This window comes from Cottoperca gobio, unplaced genomic scaffold (genome assembly GCF_900634415.1).
Source record: "Cottoperca gobio unplaced genomic scaffold, fCotGob3.1 fCotGob3_259arrow_ctg1, whole genome shotgun sequence".
NCBI classification, from domain to species: domain Eukaryota; kingdom Metazoa; phylum Chordata; class Actinopteri; order Perciformes; family Bovichtidae; genus Cottoperca; species Cottoperca gobio.
Window position 1 is genome coordinate 131,184 of NW_021166878.1, and position 17,500 is coordinate 148,683.

At 44.0% G+C, this 17,500-nt stretch overlaps 1 protein-coding gene across 1 annotated transcript; it reads right to left on the reverse strand.

The window, feature by feature from the left end:
- Positions 1 to 1,442: 1,442 nt before the first annotated feature.
- Positions 1,443 to 5,669, reverse strand: LOC115005121 (prolactin receptor-like). Its single transcript, XM_029426932.1, has 3 exons — positions 5,403 to 5,669; positions 2,834 to 2,972; positions 1,443 to 1,647 (listed from the first exon to the last, which is right to left on the reverse strand). The coding sequence occupies exons 1-3, from the start codon at positions 5,491 to 5,493 to the stop codon at positions 1,443 to 1,445; spliced, it is 435 nt and encodes a 144-aa protein (XP_029282792.1). The 5' UTR covers positions 5,494 to 5,669.
- Positions 5,670 to 17,500: the final 11,831 nt, after the last annotated feature.

A 17,500-nucleotide genomic window follows, 5' to 3' on the forward strand; every position in this document is an offset into this window, starting at 1 on the left:
CTGAAGGCAACGTTTCCTCTCTCTCCTGTCATGGTGTCATCAGTCCTGTGTTGTATATGTAGTGAGACAGAGACATTTGTAATGTCCCTGAAGGTACGTTTCCTCTCTCTCCTGTCATGGTGTCATCAGTCCTGTGTTGTATATGTAGTGAGACAGAAGACATGTGTAATGTTCCTGAAGGTAACGTTTCCGTCTCTCTCCTGTCATGGTGTCATCAGTCCTGTGTTGTATATGTAGTGAGACAGAGGAAAATGTGTAATGTTCCTGAAGGTTACGTTTCCTCTCTCTCCTTCATGGTGTCATCAGTCCTGTGTTGTAATATGTAGTGGAGGACAGAGAAATGTGTCATGTTCCATGAAGGTACGTTCCTTCCTCCTGCTCTCCTGTAATGTCCCTGAAGGTAACGTTTCCTCTCTCTCCTGTTGGTGTCATCAGTCCTGTGTTGTATATGTAGTGAGACAGAGAAATGTGTAATGTTCCTGAAGGTAACGTTTCCTCTCTCTCCTGTCATGGTGTCATCAGTCCTGTGTTGTATATGTAGTGAGACAGAGACATGTGTAATGTCCCTGAAGGTAACGTTTCGTCTCTCTCCTGTCATGGTGTCATCAGTCCTGTGTTGTATATGTAGTGAGACAGAGACATGTGTAATGTCCCTGAAGGTAACGTTTCCTCTCTCCTGTCATGGTGTCATCAGTCCTGTGTTGTATATGTAGTGAGGCAGAGAAATGTGTAATGTCCCTGAAGGTAACGTTTCCTCTCTCTCCTGTCATGGTGTCATCAGTCCTGTGTTGTATATGTAGTGAGACAGAGACATGTGTAATGTCCCTGAAGGTAACGTTTCCTCTCTCACCTGTCATGGTGTCATCAGTCCTGTGTTGTATATGTAGTGAGACAGAGACATGTGTAATGTTCCTGAAGGTAACGTTTCCTCTCTCTCCTGTCATGGTGTCATCAGTCCTGTGTTGTATATGTAGTGAGTTTCTACATCCTGGTGTTTTTAACTCTATATTTGAAGGATGAAGGATTTTAGTCCTGGACGTCTGGATCTTAAGTTCTCACAGAAACAAGCTGACAAACGTCAGCGGCAGCCGAACAGCGTGCAGGAGAAACTCTGATGTTTAACCTTTGAATCAGAGGAGAGAAGAACTCCCATGATGCACCGCTGCTGCACCACCACATCAAACTCCCATGATGCACCACTGCTGCACCACCACATCAAGCTCCCATGATGCACCACCACACTGCAGCTCTTAGCTCACAGGAGCTGGTTCGTGTAAAATCTTTAAGTTTTGCTGAAATTCAAAATGAGACTTGTAGAATAAAGTGCTTTCGTTGAAATATCACTCGTTCATTAGATTTGCTTCGTTAAAGGACCGTCAGGAAATCAGATCCGACGATAGTTTATGTTTTTACAGTTTCTGTCTTATAAACGGTGTTGTGTATTAAAGGAGGCATGCCCTGTAAAGCCAGTCCTCACCTATCTCTGCCACGTCCAGGCAGTGCTCCTGGGAAGTGTAGTTCCCGTGTGCGGTGACGGCGGTCACGTTCAGACAGTAGATCTTCCAGATGGACGTGTGGCTGCTGTCGAAGTGGCAGCTGTCGGGGCCGGCGGTCACGTAGTCCGGACACTCGTGTTTGGGGCCCTTACTGTGAACATTAGAGGAAAGTCTTTTATTTAATAATCATTTACATTTGACATGTTTCCTTCCCATTATCCCTGGAGAAACTCTTGTGCCATTGTGTTTGTGTCTCGTGCCAGAAGATCTGGGAGCAGGAAGTTATCGTGTCAGTACTGTAATGATCTACATCCTGTAAAGTTATTTTATTATTGTTTTATTTAATCTGCTGGATGCAAACTCCGTCTCAGAAACAACACTTTTTATTTCCCGGCTGTTTCCGACCTTTTCTCCTCACGTCATGCAGACTTACGTCGGTGCAGGAGAGCGAGGCATCGATGGAGCTGTGGCCGCTGCCCGGCGGGTCGAATGTGTCCTGATTACTCTGCAGCTTCTCTGACGTGTGCCGTGTGGGGCTGCGTTCAGGGGCCTGAGATATCGACCTGTTAAAAGCCTCTCGCTGACGCGGTGGAGCGCGACAGAAAATCTATACGACCCAGAAACTGCTTTTGATCTGAGGCTCGTTTTCTTTACCCGGTTTCCATATTTTAAATTGAATAAACTTTGCAATGAGGACACTTTATAAAGATGCAACGATTTATTCCATAAATCAAAAGGAAAGAATATTTATTATTCATTATTTTGGTCATTTTTCTGTAGAAATGAATGTTTCCAGCGTCTCAGATTTATAATCTGTTTAGTCTTGATTTCTAAGACTCATGGAGGGAATAATCTGCAGATGCATCTGTTCTCAAACACACTCCTTCAGACTGTAAAATAATAAAGCATGAGCAACATTAGGGACAATAGCAAGAGGTAAATAACTTCTATACTTAGGATATAGTCGCCAATGTTTCCCTATAGAGTATAAAGAAAGGAGCTGTGTACTGAACATAGTGTTGGATGGAAAAGAACATTTGTTGTCTTGTGAGAATAATAATAATAACTTCAGTATCTTTAATGGCTGGTTCCTGCAGGACACGTCAGTCATCTGCACATTTATGTACAAATTAAACGACGGAGAAAGAAGTTTGCAATATTTTTGATCTTTGTGAATTGGATTGTTTTGTCTGCAGATCATCTCAGTTAAATACAGCAGGGCTGCATGTCATCTACACTTTCTTTTTCTCTTTGTGTTCGTCCTCTTGTCAAATCTGCCCGCCACCTGCTTCACGTTAGTAAAGGTGTGGAACTAACGAACGAGGTCGTGCACGTACTCCATGGAGTAGGTGAGGACGTAGGTGACCTGCTGTCCGTCCGTCAGGTTGTCGAGCGGATGCCACCAGCAGCTGAAGTCCTCCATGTTGGGCGAGCGGCAGTTAAAGATGTGAGGCCTCGTCGTCACGACGACCTCCTCTGAAGGAAACATTCAAAGAACAACATTAATACGATCGTGTCATTTATTTCCAGACAACGAAGACGTTAGAGAAAACCAGTTTTTACTTATTTCTTTCATTTCTTTGAATTTAAATACACGTTCACCTCCGCCATGGAGCTTAAGTCCTTGTTTCAGTTCGTCCGTCAGCAGATTACAGAAATCAAAGCTGGTAGACGGCTGCAGCGCGGGCCGCCGAGGACCTCGTCACGCTTTCAAGCGGAACTGAATCACGGTTTCGGACGCACGCATTACTTTCCACGACCTTGGTGGAGGTCTGCGCTCTCCAAGGTCACTTCTAGTTCATATGTATTTCTCTTTTTCCCCCGTTTCATAGCGGACCTGCACAATAAACTAAATACAGTTCAAGTTCATAAAGAACAAGACATTTGAGAATCTCAACTCCAGATCCACTTTCTGGCTCGCTGCGGAGCCGTTAACCGGGTCACGCTTTAAAGTTGGCTCTGTGGTTCAAACATTACTGATGCCTGATGAAGACTGTGGTACGGTGAAAGGTCCAGAACAAGAGGAACAGACTACATTAAAGCAGCAGGACATCATGTGGCCTCCACAGATGAGCGCAGCGGGGGGCGAGCAGTAATCCAGAGGAGAATGTGTACATGCAGCTGAGGGGCAACAAAAGGCCTGTTGTGTTTGCTGTAAGGAGCTCATGCAGCCGCGCTGCAGGGACCTTCTGATCAACAACCTCCACTTCTCACAAAGAAGGAGGACAAATCCACTGCAGGTGAAGTTGGAAAAGTGAATTCTGGAGACATGAAAGGTCACACGTGTCCAAACTTCCCTCTAAACTGTTTGTACGTGAAGAGACGAAGGTAATGGAAGTGGTCAGAGGCTCTGAGCTCATCGATATCTCCCCGCTGAGCCGCGAGGAGCTGCTGACACGTCCAGCTGAGTGGAAAGAAAGAGGCAGACACAGCTGGCTGCACAATCATCGCACACACACGAACGTCACTGCACAACACTGTGTTCTCAGCAAGTGATCATCTATACAATACATGCAACTCAGAATCTGCGTTATTATTTATTCACTAGGTTTTCACATTAAAAGGAATTTGCTGCGGTGAATTAGTGAATAACAAACACAGGAAGAGAAAATGAGTACAAATAAAAGCAGGTATCAAGAAAGATCAATATAAAAGAATATGTGCAAGAAACATTGAATAGAAGGAAGTACACTTAAATAAATAAAGAATAAAGAATACGTATAAGAAAGGCAAATATAGAATATTATACAAATAATATGAAAAACACACAATAACAATACGCACAAGAAACACAGGTAAATACAAGATATAGTATAAAGATATGTACACGAAGCACAAATACAGAGAAGAAAAACATTGGAATACGGACAGATGTGAAGAGGTCTGAGGTATTAATAATAATAACGTTAGAAGGATGCATCCACCAAAGCGTACTCACAGAAGTCCTCAATTAACTCAATAATATATATATATATATATATATCCCCCGACTGTGAGCATGTTCTCTGTCCGTGTCCGTTTAAAAACAAACTATGGAAGCCTGCAAAGGACACTTCTGTTATTATTTCTCTTGAAATGCAATTTCATGGATCTGGACTGCACGAGCTTCTCAGAATGTAATTTCCTGTGAAGGGCAGGACAGTCTTACAGCTTCCTGTCGTCTCAATACAAAACATATCGCCAACGTCTTTATCATCTCAAATGAATAAGAGATGAAATAAATGACCATGTATTTGGATACAGATGGGGGACTAGTGTCACAAAGAGAAATGTGCGCGAGCTGGAAGCAGAACATCTGGAGTCCTAAACAACGAATCCTCTTTAAATGTGCTTTCCAGACATGTGCTCACAAGTTTCTTGGAAATAAGTCATTTGGCATAAAAGATTTTCAAGACATTCTTAGTCGACTAAACCTCAAACTAATCTTTTTGTTTTTTTGTAGACAGATGAACTTTATTGACCCCAAAGGGAGATTCAATTAGCTCAGGTCATACTAACAGACAATACAATAAAGAAAGGAAACGCCTTCGACTCTGCTCCTCTTTTAATCTGGCAGTTTTTAAATACTTCAATCTGATTGGACTAAGAGCAAAACGAGTCCATGACGTAGGGTTTATTTTTGTAACCAAATCTTCCTTTCTCTCCTGCTCTTGTGGTCGACGCCTAGCGCTTTGTCTGTCTGATAAACTGTAATTGTGTTTTGTAAATATTACATCATACAGGCCTATTTATGTTTGTATAATGTTCACAAAGAGCTCCTGAAGTTGCTCCCAAAACTTTCATTTCTAATAATATAATACTCTCGACCCAGAAAGAGGCAGAAAAAACATGTTTGTGAAAAACACAGTTTGTGTGCATAAAGTCAGAATATAAGTAATAAAAACAAAATTGACGGCCTGCACTCACCGTGGCTGTGTCTTTCTTTATAAGTGACGTCCGGGGCGACGATTCTGCTGCCGCCCACCGGAGGAAGCAGACAGAGCAGCAGCCACAGCATCTTGCAGCCTCTTGCTGCCTCCCGCAGCTTCCCGCAGCTTCCCGAAGCTTCTTCCACCTGCAGCTTCCCGAAACCTCCTCCTGCAGCCGCTTCCTGCAGCCTCCTCCACCTGCAGCTTCCCGAAACCTCCTCCACCAGCAGCTTCCTGCAGCCGCCTCCTCCTCCAGCAGCTTCCCGCAGCCGCTTCCCGCAGCCTCCTCCTGCAGCCGCTTCCCGCAGCCTCCTCCTGCAGCCTCCTCCTGCAGCCTCCTCCTGCAGCCGCTTCCCGCAGCCTCCTCCCGCAGCCTCCTCCTCCAGCAGCTTCCCGCAGCCTCCTCCTGCAGCCGCTTCCCGCAGCCTCCTCCTGCAGCCGCTTCCCGCAGCCTCCTCCAGCAGCCGCTTCCCGCAGCCTCCTCCTGCAGCAGCTTCCTCCAGCAGCTTCCCGCAGCCTCCTCCTGCAGGCCGCTTCCTCCAGCAGCTTCCCGCAGCCTCCTGCAGCCGCTTCCTCCAGCAGCTTCCCGCAGCCTCCTCCTGCAGCCGCTTCCTCCAGCAGCTTCCCGCAGCCTCCTGCAGCCTCCTCCTGCAGCCTCCTCCTCCAGCAGCTTCCCGCAGCCTCCTGCAGCCGCCTCCTGCAGCCGCTTCCTCCAGCAGCTTCCCGCAGCCTCCTGCAGCCTCCTCCTGCAGCCGCTTCCTCCAGCAGCTTCCCGCAGCCTCCTGCAGCCGCCTCCTGCAGCCGCTTCCCGCAGCCTCCTGCCAACACACACAAAAATATGTCACGTCATCTAAAGTCTCTGTATAATTTACAAGTCAGTAAAAAAAACCACATTTTTAAATCACATGATGTCCTCTGGTAATATCCTTCACCTGAGAATAGTTTATTGCATGCACCGCTTTGTTTTCTGTGACTCAGGTAAAGTAAACACAAGAGCTCAGATCCCACCGGGCGTTTCTCACATGCATTTATCTTAACGGGCAGCTGTGTGATGCTACTTGCAACATGCATTCCTCACACTACACCGTGCATTCCTCACACTACACCTTGCATTCCTCACACTACACCTTGCATTCCTCACACTACACCGTGCATTCCTCACACTACACCTTGCATTCCTCACACTACACCGTGCATTCCTCACACTACACCGTGCATTCCTCACACTACACCGTGCATTCCTCACACTACACTGTGCTACACCGTGCATTCCTCACTACACCTTGCATTCCTCACACTACACCGTGCATTCCTCACACTACACCTTGCATTCCTCACCGTGCATTCCTCACACTACACCTTGCATTCCTCACACTACACCGTGCATTCCTCACACTACACCGTGCATTCCTCACACTACACCGTGCTACACCGTGCATTCCTCACACTACACCGTGCATTCCTCACACTACACCTTGCATTCCTCACACTACACCGTGCATTCCTCACACTACACTCACACTACACCGTGCATTCCTCACACTACACCGTGCTACACCGTGCATTCCTCACACTACACCTTGCATTCCTCACACTACACCGTGCATTCCTCACACTACACCTTGCATTCCTCACCGTGCATTCCTCACACTACACCTTGCATTCCTCACCTTGCATTCCTCACACTACACCGTGCATTCCTCACACTACACCTTGCATTCCTCACAGTACACCGTGCATTCCTCACAGTACACCGTGCATTCGTGCATTCCTCACAGTACACCGTGCATTCCTCACACTACACTGTGCATTCCTCACACTACACCGTGCATTCCTCACACTACACCGTGCATTCCTCACACTACATCTTGCATTCCTCACACTACACCGTGCATTCCTCACACTACACCTTGCATTCCTCACACTACACCGTGCATTCCTCACACTACACCTTGCATTCCTCACACTACACCGTGCATTCCTCACACTACACCTTGCATTCCTCACACTACACCGTGCATTCCTCACACTACACCGCGCATTCCTCACACTACACCGTGCATTCCTCACACTACACCACACTACACCGCGCATTCCTCACACTACACCACACTACACCGCGCATTCCTCACACTACACCGTGCATTCCTCACACTACACCTTGCATTCCTCACACTACACCGTGCATTCCTCACACTACACCGCGCATTCCTCACACTACACCGCGCATTCCTCACACTACACCACACTACACCGCGCATTCCTTACACTACACCGCGCATTCCTCACACTACACCGCGCATTCCTCACACTACACCGCGCATTCCTCACACTACACCGCGCATTCCTCACACTACACCGCGCATTCCTCACACTACACCGTGCATTCCTCACACTACACCTTGCATTCCTCACACTACACCGCGCATTCCTCACACTACACCACACTACACCGCGCATTCCTCACACTACACCACGCATTCCTCACACTACACCTTGCATTCCTCACACTACACCGTGCATTCCTCACACTACACCGCGCATTCCTCACACTACACCGCGCATTCCTCACACTACACCACACTACACCGCGCATTCCTCACACTACACCACGCATTCCTCACACTACACCGTGCATTCCTCACACTACACCGTGCATTCCTCACACTACACCGTGCATTCCTCACACTACACATGTCCATCAAAACAAAGAAGAGAATAGAAAGTCATTTAAATTTACTCCCGGGACTTCATCCCACTTGACCCATCTGTAATACCACATTGTAAATATGGTCCATCAGTACGGAAGTTCATAACCAATATTACATTTAAACATGAAATCACATTTTTTTATTTGTGTGCACATGCACAAAATATCCAAAAGTTATAAATTAATTAATTGTAAAGATTTTTTCAAGTTAAACATTGGTCGTGGAGCATATGTGATATAATAAATAAATATTAATGTTAAAGCATTTTAACACATGCAGTCCCATTACATATTATTCAAACAACAGTTCCTGGTGTGAGCTGAGCAGATTAGTTTAATAACGTTGGATGTGTTGTACAGTATACCAGCTACAGAAATAGTTCAACATGAAACGGAGACGTTTGGGCTTCTCAGGTCTGCAGAAAGCTCATTACTGTAATCAGCTTAGTCTGTCGGAGACGACTGAGCATGTGTGGTATGTGAGGTCCGCCATGGAAACACAGAGAATACACACTAACAAAGGATCATACGAAAATTTAAAAGAAGTTATTATAAAGTTTCTCTGTCTGCTTTTATCAGGAATCAATCTGCTTCGCTACAGGTGAACAGGGTCATACATGTTGTACACACTACAGGTGAACAGAGTCATACATGTTGTACACACTACAGGTGAACAGGGTCATACATGTTGTACACACTACAGGTGAACAGAGTCATACATGTTGTACACACTACAGGTGAACAGGGTCATACATGTTGTACACACTACAGGTGAACAGGGTCATACATGTTGTACACACTACAGGTGAACAGAGTCATACATGTTGTACACACTACAGGTGAACAGGGTCATACATGTTGTACACACTACAGGTGAACAGAGTCATACATGTTGTACACACTACAGGTGAACAGAGTCATACATGTTGTACACACTACAGGTGAACAGGGTCATACATGTTGTACACACTACAGGTGAACAGAGTCATACATGTTGTACACACTACAGGTGAACAGAGTCATACATGTTGTACACACTACAGGTGAACAGAGTCATACATGTTGTACACACTACAGGTGAACAGAGTCATACATGTTGTACACACTACAGGTGAACAGGGTCATACATGTTGTACACACTACAGGTGAACAGAGTCATACATGTTGTACACACTACAGGTGAACAGAGTCATACATGTTGTACACACTACAGGTGAACAGAGTCATACATGTTGTACACACTACAGGTGAACAGAGTCATACATGTTGTACACACTACAGGTGAACAGGGTCATACATGTTGTACACACTACAGGTGAACAGAGTCATACATGTTGTACACACTACAGGTGAACAGGGTCATACATGTTGTACACACTACAGGTGAACAGAGTCATACATGTTGTACACACTACAGGTGAACAGGGTCATACATGTTGTACACACTACAGGTGAACATACATGTTGTACACACTACAGGTGAACAGGGTCATACATGTTGTACACACTACAGGTGAACAGAGTCATACATGTTGTACACACTACAGGTGAACAGGGTCATACATGTTGTACACACTACAGGTGAACAGGGTCATACATGTTGTACACACTACAGGTGAACAGTCATACATGTTGTACACACTACAGGTGAACAGGGTCAAACATGTAACTAACAGATATCATGAAGCTTCCCCACTTCATGACTCACATCAACACAACTTTATATTACAAGTGTTTAATATGTACATGAGGCGTTATGTAATGTAGCTGTTACACACACACACTCTCATGTGATTCTGATGTATTTGGATCTGATTATCATTAAAAAGTATTTTCCTGTAGTTTCTCTCCTGAAGAGGAAACGATTTGCTGCTGTGTGTGTGTGTGTGTGTGTGAAAATGTTCGACCAGCTGATATCAAGAGGAAAGTAAATTAAAAAACAAATGTTCACTTTACAAACTTTTCTGTCGTCAAAAATCAATGACAAACGAGCTCAATCATAAATCCACACACACACACACACACACACACACACACACACACACACACACACACACACCAGAATAAGTCTGTCTCCAGGGCAGGGCTTAGTGACGGCTCTGTCACGAGCAGCTAAAGGAGAATATAAATGTATGTTGTATAAAGGGACGAGCACAGAGAATAATACTTTGTGCCACAGATTCTGAATCTTTTCCTGAGAATTCAAAGTAAAATTCAAAGTATTTCACATAAACATTCTGTTGTAATCTACTTATTATTTCCATTCTTCAGAGATCCTCACTTCCCCCTGAAGCACCGGCTCTCTGCTTCTTTAAGGTCTCAGTGTCGACCTGACGGCAGCGCCTGGTCCTCTCAGGGAAAGACTTTGTGATTAACGTGGCGTTCCCTCTCCACGTCTCCAGCTCTTTTACTTGTGAAGGAGTATTATCGCATCAGAAACAGCAGAAAACAATAAAACATCTTCTGGAGACAGTGACACAGTCACATGGGAGCTTAGAGTGTTTAAAGTCTGCTCATATGAGGGACGGGCGGCACATCTGATCCTCCACGCTGACACGACAATCAGTGAATAATCTCTGCAGGATTAAAAACAAGGCTTTTATCTCCGAGCCTCAGCTGACCTCGACACAAGACGTCTGCACCTCACCTACAGAAGCCATGAGCAGAGTTTACATTACATAACCTCCTGTTGTACTTCGATCACTGTAACACCGGGTGCATGTGCACACACCTCACTTACAGTTGTTCATACATGGAGACATGCCCAGATGCCAACAAGCCACAAAGATTCAACACGAAAGCAGCCGCCATGATGCACGGCCATGGCGGCTGCACGGCCATGGCGGCTGCACGGCCATGGCGGCTGCACACCCAAACAGAAGCTCATCAAAACACCAGTGAAGAAGCGCCAGGATGTGAAAAGTGTCTTGAACGGGATAAAAAGTCAGTTTATGAAGCTCCTGGTGCTCACAGGGGATGTGTCATCAATTACACACACACACACACAAGTTTCTAATATTGTTTGATTGAGTTAAATTCCTCGTGTCGGCTGTGAGCTCATCAACAGATTCATTTAGGAAACGAGGGGGATGATTTGATTCCTCCAGACTTCCTCGCTCCCCCTCCAGGTTATTAGCCCATTCAAAGCTTCCTGTCCCTCAAAAAGGACCCGGGGGGGGTGTACACTTTAAAGTTATACAACATTTGATTTGAAGTGATGGTGTTATTGGCCTGTAAACCCACAGCGCTCGTGGTCAAAGTGCTCCCTCACCTGATGGCTCTCTGAGATACGACTGCGAGAGCAAAGCTCGTCACCTTCAGAGTAAAGTCGTGTAAGCAGCGTCACATCTCAAAGTCCTTGAGCTGCAACACCGTTAGTCACTGAACAGTGTGTAATAAAGGTGTTAAAGAGCGTAAGCTTCTCCATGGAAAGTAAAGACGTCGACATATATCGTGTGTACGTTATCAGAGAAGTGCGATGAAGCATGAGATCAGTGAGGTCAGCCGAACGATGACGTCTGGTCACCGTGCACGTAGGCCGAGGGAAGTGAGGCGAAATGTCAGCGGCGACTTTAACATGACCCAACTGTATATTTAATATCCATATTGTAAGACTTCCCTCCCTGCAGTAATACTCCGTATACTAACACGTGTGCAGCACAGCTTTAACACGTTCACAGGACATCCTTCTGTTGTCTAACTAAAGGGTTAAACAGAGTGTCTGAAACACTCTGCCCGAGGATCCCTGAGCGTCTGACTCTCACAGCAAACGAGGTACTTTCCTGCAGAATTTCCAGACTTTTGATCAAATGAACCATCATGCTTCATAACTTGATCCAATTATGGTTATGAATGTAAAAGTGATCAGCTGTGCAGGGTTGGATTAGATTAACTGTGGTCAAAAACATCCTGTGTAAAGTCCCAGAACATTCCCAAACATTTAGCAATGTTGGAAATTAAATGACTTCCTGAAATCAAATCTGAGGTCTTACACAACTAATCTTCTTATCTGAAACGGGTAATCTGATCAACGTTAAAGACGTGACTTCTTATATCATACTTCATGTTGAGCAAGAGCATGGCATAAATACTTACGTTCTTAATGTGTGTTTTACACATAACATCGGGAGAAGAATGTACGTCTGGTAAAACATTTTAAAGTATGGAACTTATTACAGGAACAAATAGGAATCTCCTTCCATTTAAACAGAACTAAATATTCTTTCATTTCATAAATGGAACTTTATTCTCCATATATGTCGAACTGTATGCTTCACCTGAAGTCGGTGCAATTTAATCATTTAATGAAATTACAGAAACAAGCCATTGACTGTTCTGTACTGTATAGAACTATACAGTACAGTACAGAACAGAACTGTACTGTACTGTACTGTACTGTTCTGTACAGAACAGTACAGTACAGAACAGAACAGTACTGTATAGAACAGTACTGTTCTGTATTGTAGAGTACAGTACTGTACAGAACAGTACAGTACAGAACAGAACAGTACAGTACTGTTCTGTACTCTACTGTATAGTTCTATACAGTAGAGTACAGAACAGTACAGTACAGTACAGTACTGTACTGTATAGTACTATACAGTAGAGTACAGAACAGTACTGTATAGTACTATACAGTACTGTACAGTACTGTATAGTACTATACAGTAGAGTACAGAACAGTACTGTACAGAACAGAACAGTACAGTACAGTACTGTACAGTACAGTACTGTACTGTACTGTTCTGTACTCTACTGTATAGTACTATACAGTACAGTACTGTACTGTACTGTACTGTTCTGTACTCTACTGTATAGAACTATACAGTAGAGTACAGAACAGTACTGTACTGTACTGTTCTGTTCTGTTCTGTACAGTACTGTACTCTACAATACAGAACAGTACAGTACTGTACAGTACTGTACTGTTCTGTACAGTACTGTACTGTATAGTTCTATACAGTACAGTACAGAACAGTACAGTACTGTACAGTACTGTACTGTTCTGTACAGTACTGTTCTGTACAGTACTGTACTGTTCTGTACAATACAGAACAGTACAGTACTGTACAGTACAGTACAGTACAGTACAGTACAGTACAGTACAGTACAGTACAGTACTGTACAGTACTGTACTGTTCTGTATTGTAGAGTACAGTACTGTACAGAACAGAACAGAACAGTACAGTACAGTACTGTTCTGTACTCTACTGTATAGTTCTATACAGTAGAGTACAGAACAGTACAGTACAGTACAGTACTGTACTGTATAGTACTATACAGTAGAGTACAGAACAGTACTGTATAGTACTATACAGTACAGTACAGTACAGTACTGTACTGTATAGTACTATACAGTAGAGTACAGAACAGTACTGTACAGAACAGAACAGAACAGTACAGTACTGTACTGTACTGTTCTGTACTCTACTGTATAGAACTATACAGTACAGTACTGTATAGTTCTATACAGTAGAGTACAGAACAGTACAGTACTGTACTGTTCTGTACAGTACTGTTCTGTACAGTAATGTACTGTTCTGTATTGTACAGAACAGTACAGTACTGTACTGTTCTGTACTGTTCTGTATTGTACAGAACAGTACAGAACAGTACAGTTCTGTACAGCTGCTTTTACTCTTCCAGTGTTTGGAACACGTTGTTACGGAGAGAAAACACCAGCAGGCTGAGAGAACAAGCTCCAGATGAGATGATAACAATAATAATGAGTCACAAACGCCTTACAGCCACTCTCATTTCTCAAAGGTCCATCTGATACATGAGCGGCCAATCACAAGACAGCGCTGTAACTGTTGCCGTAACGACTGGCTCTGTCCCCGTTACAGTGGATGATCAATTATTATCCCCGACGTTGTTTCTGACAGGTAAATGTATAGCTCGCAGCGGGAGGTCCACACAACTCCACCTGACACGAGTAATGGTTAATGACGCAGGAACATAAACTCACAACAGAGACATGACATCACGCTTCATTTACATATTTAAATGTAAACAGTGTTGATGCGAGTCATGAAGTTTCATGTTAGTGACATGTTTGAGCCTGAAAAGACACTTTAAATGAACTTTATACACCTGGGTCAGACAGGTGTGCTGTCCCCACAGGCGCCCCCCCCTTCAACAACACAGACTCCAATCAAGTCAAAATAAAAGCTTTAATTCCTGCAGTCCAGCTTTAAAGGAGCTCAACATGTCAACACACCAGTGTTCTTAACTCTTTATACTTCATTAATATTATTAATCTTTAACTTTATATATCTGTGATTAACTGCATTTTATATACCTCGCTGGACTTTAACGGTCATGTGCAGATCCAGCAGCGATAAGAAGTCTTATCTGCAGGATGTGCGGCTGGTCAGAGCATCACAGCCCGGCTCGCACGGCGCCTCGTGCAACACTCGCACAGGAAACACTGATCTGACCAGACAGCAGCAGTCGATCCACACACACACACACACACACACACACACACACACACACACACACACACACACACACACACACACACACACACACACACACACACACACATTATATAATCCTGCATGTTACTAATTAACAGGCTATCATATCAGGAGCATGCTGACACACACAGCGAGTAACAACCGTCACCCACGAACATTTCTATTACCAAACTGGAATGGCACGATGGTGCGTTCAGGTGCTCCTTGGATCTAATCTGCTGAGTTGGGAAGACGTTCTCCCAACCTTCCTGAACTTTGAAGTGCTTAAAGGGTCTGTGCAGTGAGAAAGGGAAAGTCTTGTGTTTCCGCTTTAACACGTAGTTAACTGAATTATCTCTGGCAGTACTGAGAAGACAAGAGGTCTGTGAGCAGATCATGGATGTTAAAGGTCACATGGCACATGATGAGCCATACAGTACTGAATGTGTATGTTCCGCTCCAGTGTGCAGCAGACAGGAAGTACTGTTCAGTGCTCTTAATGTTAAACACTGCAGCCCAGTGCTGTCGCGTGAAACTCCCTGAAGCTTCTCCAGCTCCGACAAACAGGATTCAGAAGTCATGAGAGTGACGTCAAGGAGTTTCAACAAAGTCAGCCGGATTAAAGGCTGTCCCGCAGCTGGATTACGTCTTTATTCGCTATGTTTAAGTACCGCCAACACAAACTGCTGCTGTAGTTTCACATAATGTCAGAAGACTGTGACAAAGGTCCATCCCAGTTCCTCACAATCCAAGGTCTTTCTGTCACTTCCATGAGATACAGAAGAGCAGCAAATCTCACAGCATTTCAAAAATGACTTCCTTTTCTTTGGATCGACGAGTCGTTGCAGCAGTTTTTCACAATAAAAGCTCAGAGGGAACATCTGATATCTTATCACAAATGATTCATTGACTTTAGGGATTAAATGTTTGCTTTCGTTTCACTTCCTTGTTGAGCGACATTCCTGCAAATGTACAAAACAAAATAAGATTTACAATAAAGTTCTTTTCATTTCTCCCGTCCAGGAAAGTTTCCTGTGAGCATTTTAAACGTCCGTAATAAATCTGCACTAAACTGGAATACAATCCATCTGAGCTCCAGCCAGTTAGAATAATCTCAACGACCAACCATCATTTTCCTCATCGATTAATCTGCAGAAAGACTTGCTGCTTCTCTGTGTATTAAAGTGAGTAACCCTTTACAGACTGCAGCTGGGACGGACATGATCTCCCAATACAGAACCACTGTTTCAGTACAGAAAGGTGCACATCCCGTGCTACATGTGGGCCAGACGGATCAGAAGATTCAAAGGGAGAGTGTCGCGTAAATAACGCATCTTTAAAATCTTCATGTCGTTTTTCATCATCGTCAGATGTGTCTTAAAACTGGATGAAGATCCAGCTGACGCTGCTCCCATGGCAGGAGAGAGGAAACGTTACCTTCAGGGACATGTTGGCGTCGTCCGTTCCCTGATATTCACCACACTGTAAAATAGTGCTGGAACACAAACGAGCAGCCACAGAAGACTTTCCGTTTGTCCTCTAGGTACGGTCTGATTTACACGTGTGGCCTTCCTTATCTGTTAGAACACATGTGGGCATGGAGGAGCCCCCACTCAGAGGGGACGAGGGACAACACCCATCCATACGTTACACTCAAATCACTCAGAACACTTGTAGCGCGCGCTTCTGGGAAAACTGAACGAGAGTCACACTTGGGATAATATAGTATATAGTATATATATTTATTTGATTTAAAATAATCTGAACATCCTTCGTGGTGATTGTTGACATTTATTGTACGTTTTTATCTTCATTTTGTATTAAGTACTTTTATTGTTTTTTATTTAGTCTAAATTAAACAACTGTTACTGTATTAGTATGCAACAACTACAGTTCCCAGAATGCTTTGCTGACAAACGTTATCCAATACAGTCCCAGATACCTATTTACGCTGCACAATGTCCGAGATTACATAAATGAACACTCGTGCATGTACACAGAGCTGAGCTTCACTTGTAGAGCACTTTCTGAAGTTCAGGTTTCTACAGCTGGATAATAACGTTTGCAGCACAGTTTACAGATGTTTACATGTTGTAATGTAGGTATATAGACGCATGCATGAGGAGTGTTTATGTATGTAGGTGATGAATATTTGTATCAATATGTGTATAAAATACAAATAATACATGTACCTAATGTTTTAATGCGATAGCAGTCAGCTCATCACAGGATTATTCATCTTGTTTTACAGATTAACATCATTTAGTGTCCTGGAAACACCTTTTTATTCTGCGGTCCTTTCATGTGAATCACAATGAGCTGAAAGTGTTCCATGTTCTACCTGGGACCTCTTGTGATGAGCTGAAAGTGTTCCATGTTCTACCTGGGATCTCTTGTGATGAGCTGAAAGTGTTCCATGTTCTACCTGGGACCTCTTGTGATGAGCTGAAAGTGTTCCATGTTCTACCTGGGATCTCTTGTGATGAGCTGAAAGTGTTCCATGTTCTACCTGGGACCTCTTGTGATGAGCTGAAAGTGTTCCATGTTCTACCTGGGATCTCTTGTGATGAGCTGAAAGTGTTCCATGTTCTACCTGGGATCTCTTGTGAACACTTACTTTACTTCTCATTCATCCTTCATCAGAGTAAACATGTGTTTGTGGACTTTAAGAACATCTCGTGCTCATTTGTGATGTTTAAACTGAATCATTTACAGAATGAACGAAATAAAACAGTCCAACACTCATGCTTCTTCTTCTTCACTTTTAACTAATGAAGGCTCACCTGTGCACGAGCCATAGCTTCACATTACAACATGAATCCTTCTTACCTCTCAGGTGAATAAACCGCCTGCAGGTGCTTCTGAAGCTGCTTTAACGCCTCGTGGGGACAGAGTCCTCGAGCGTAGACCCACACCGGGACCGGG

Excerpts from the sequence above, each read along its gene's own strand:
- LOC115005121 (XM_029426932.1), bottom strand. The coding sequence starts at position 5,493 with ATGCTGTGGCTGCTGCTCTGTCTGCTTCCTCCGGTGGGCGGCAGCAGA. Across the intron at positions 2,973-5,402 it reads TAAAGAAAGACACAGCCACG|AGGAGGTCGTCGTGACGACG; the intron begins GTGAGTGCAGGC and ends TGTTTCCTTCAG. Across the intron at positions 1,648-2,833 it reads GTCCTCACCTACTCCATGGA|TAAGGGCCCCAAACACGAGT; the intron begins GTACGTGCACGA and ends TAATGTTCACAG.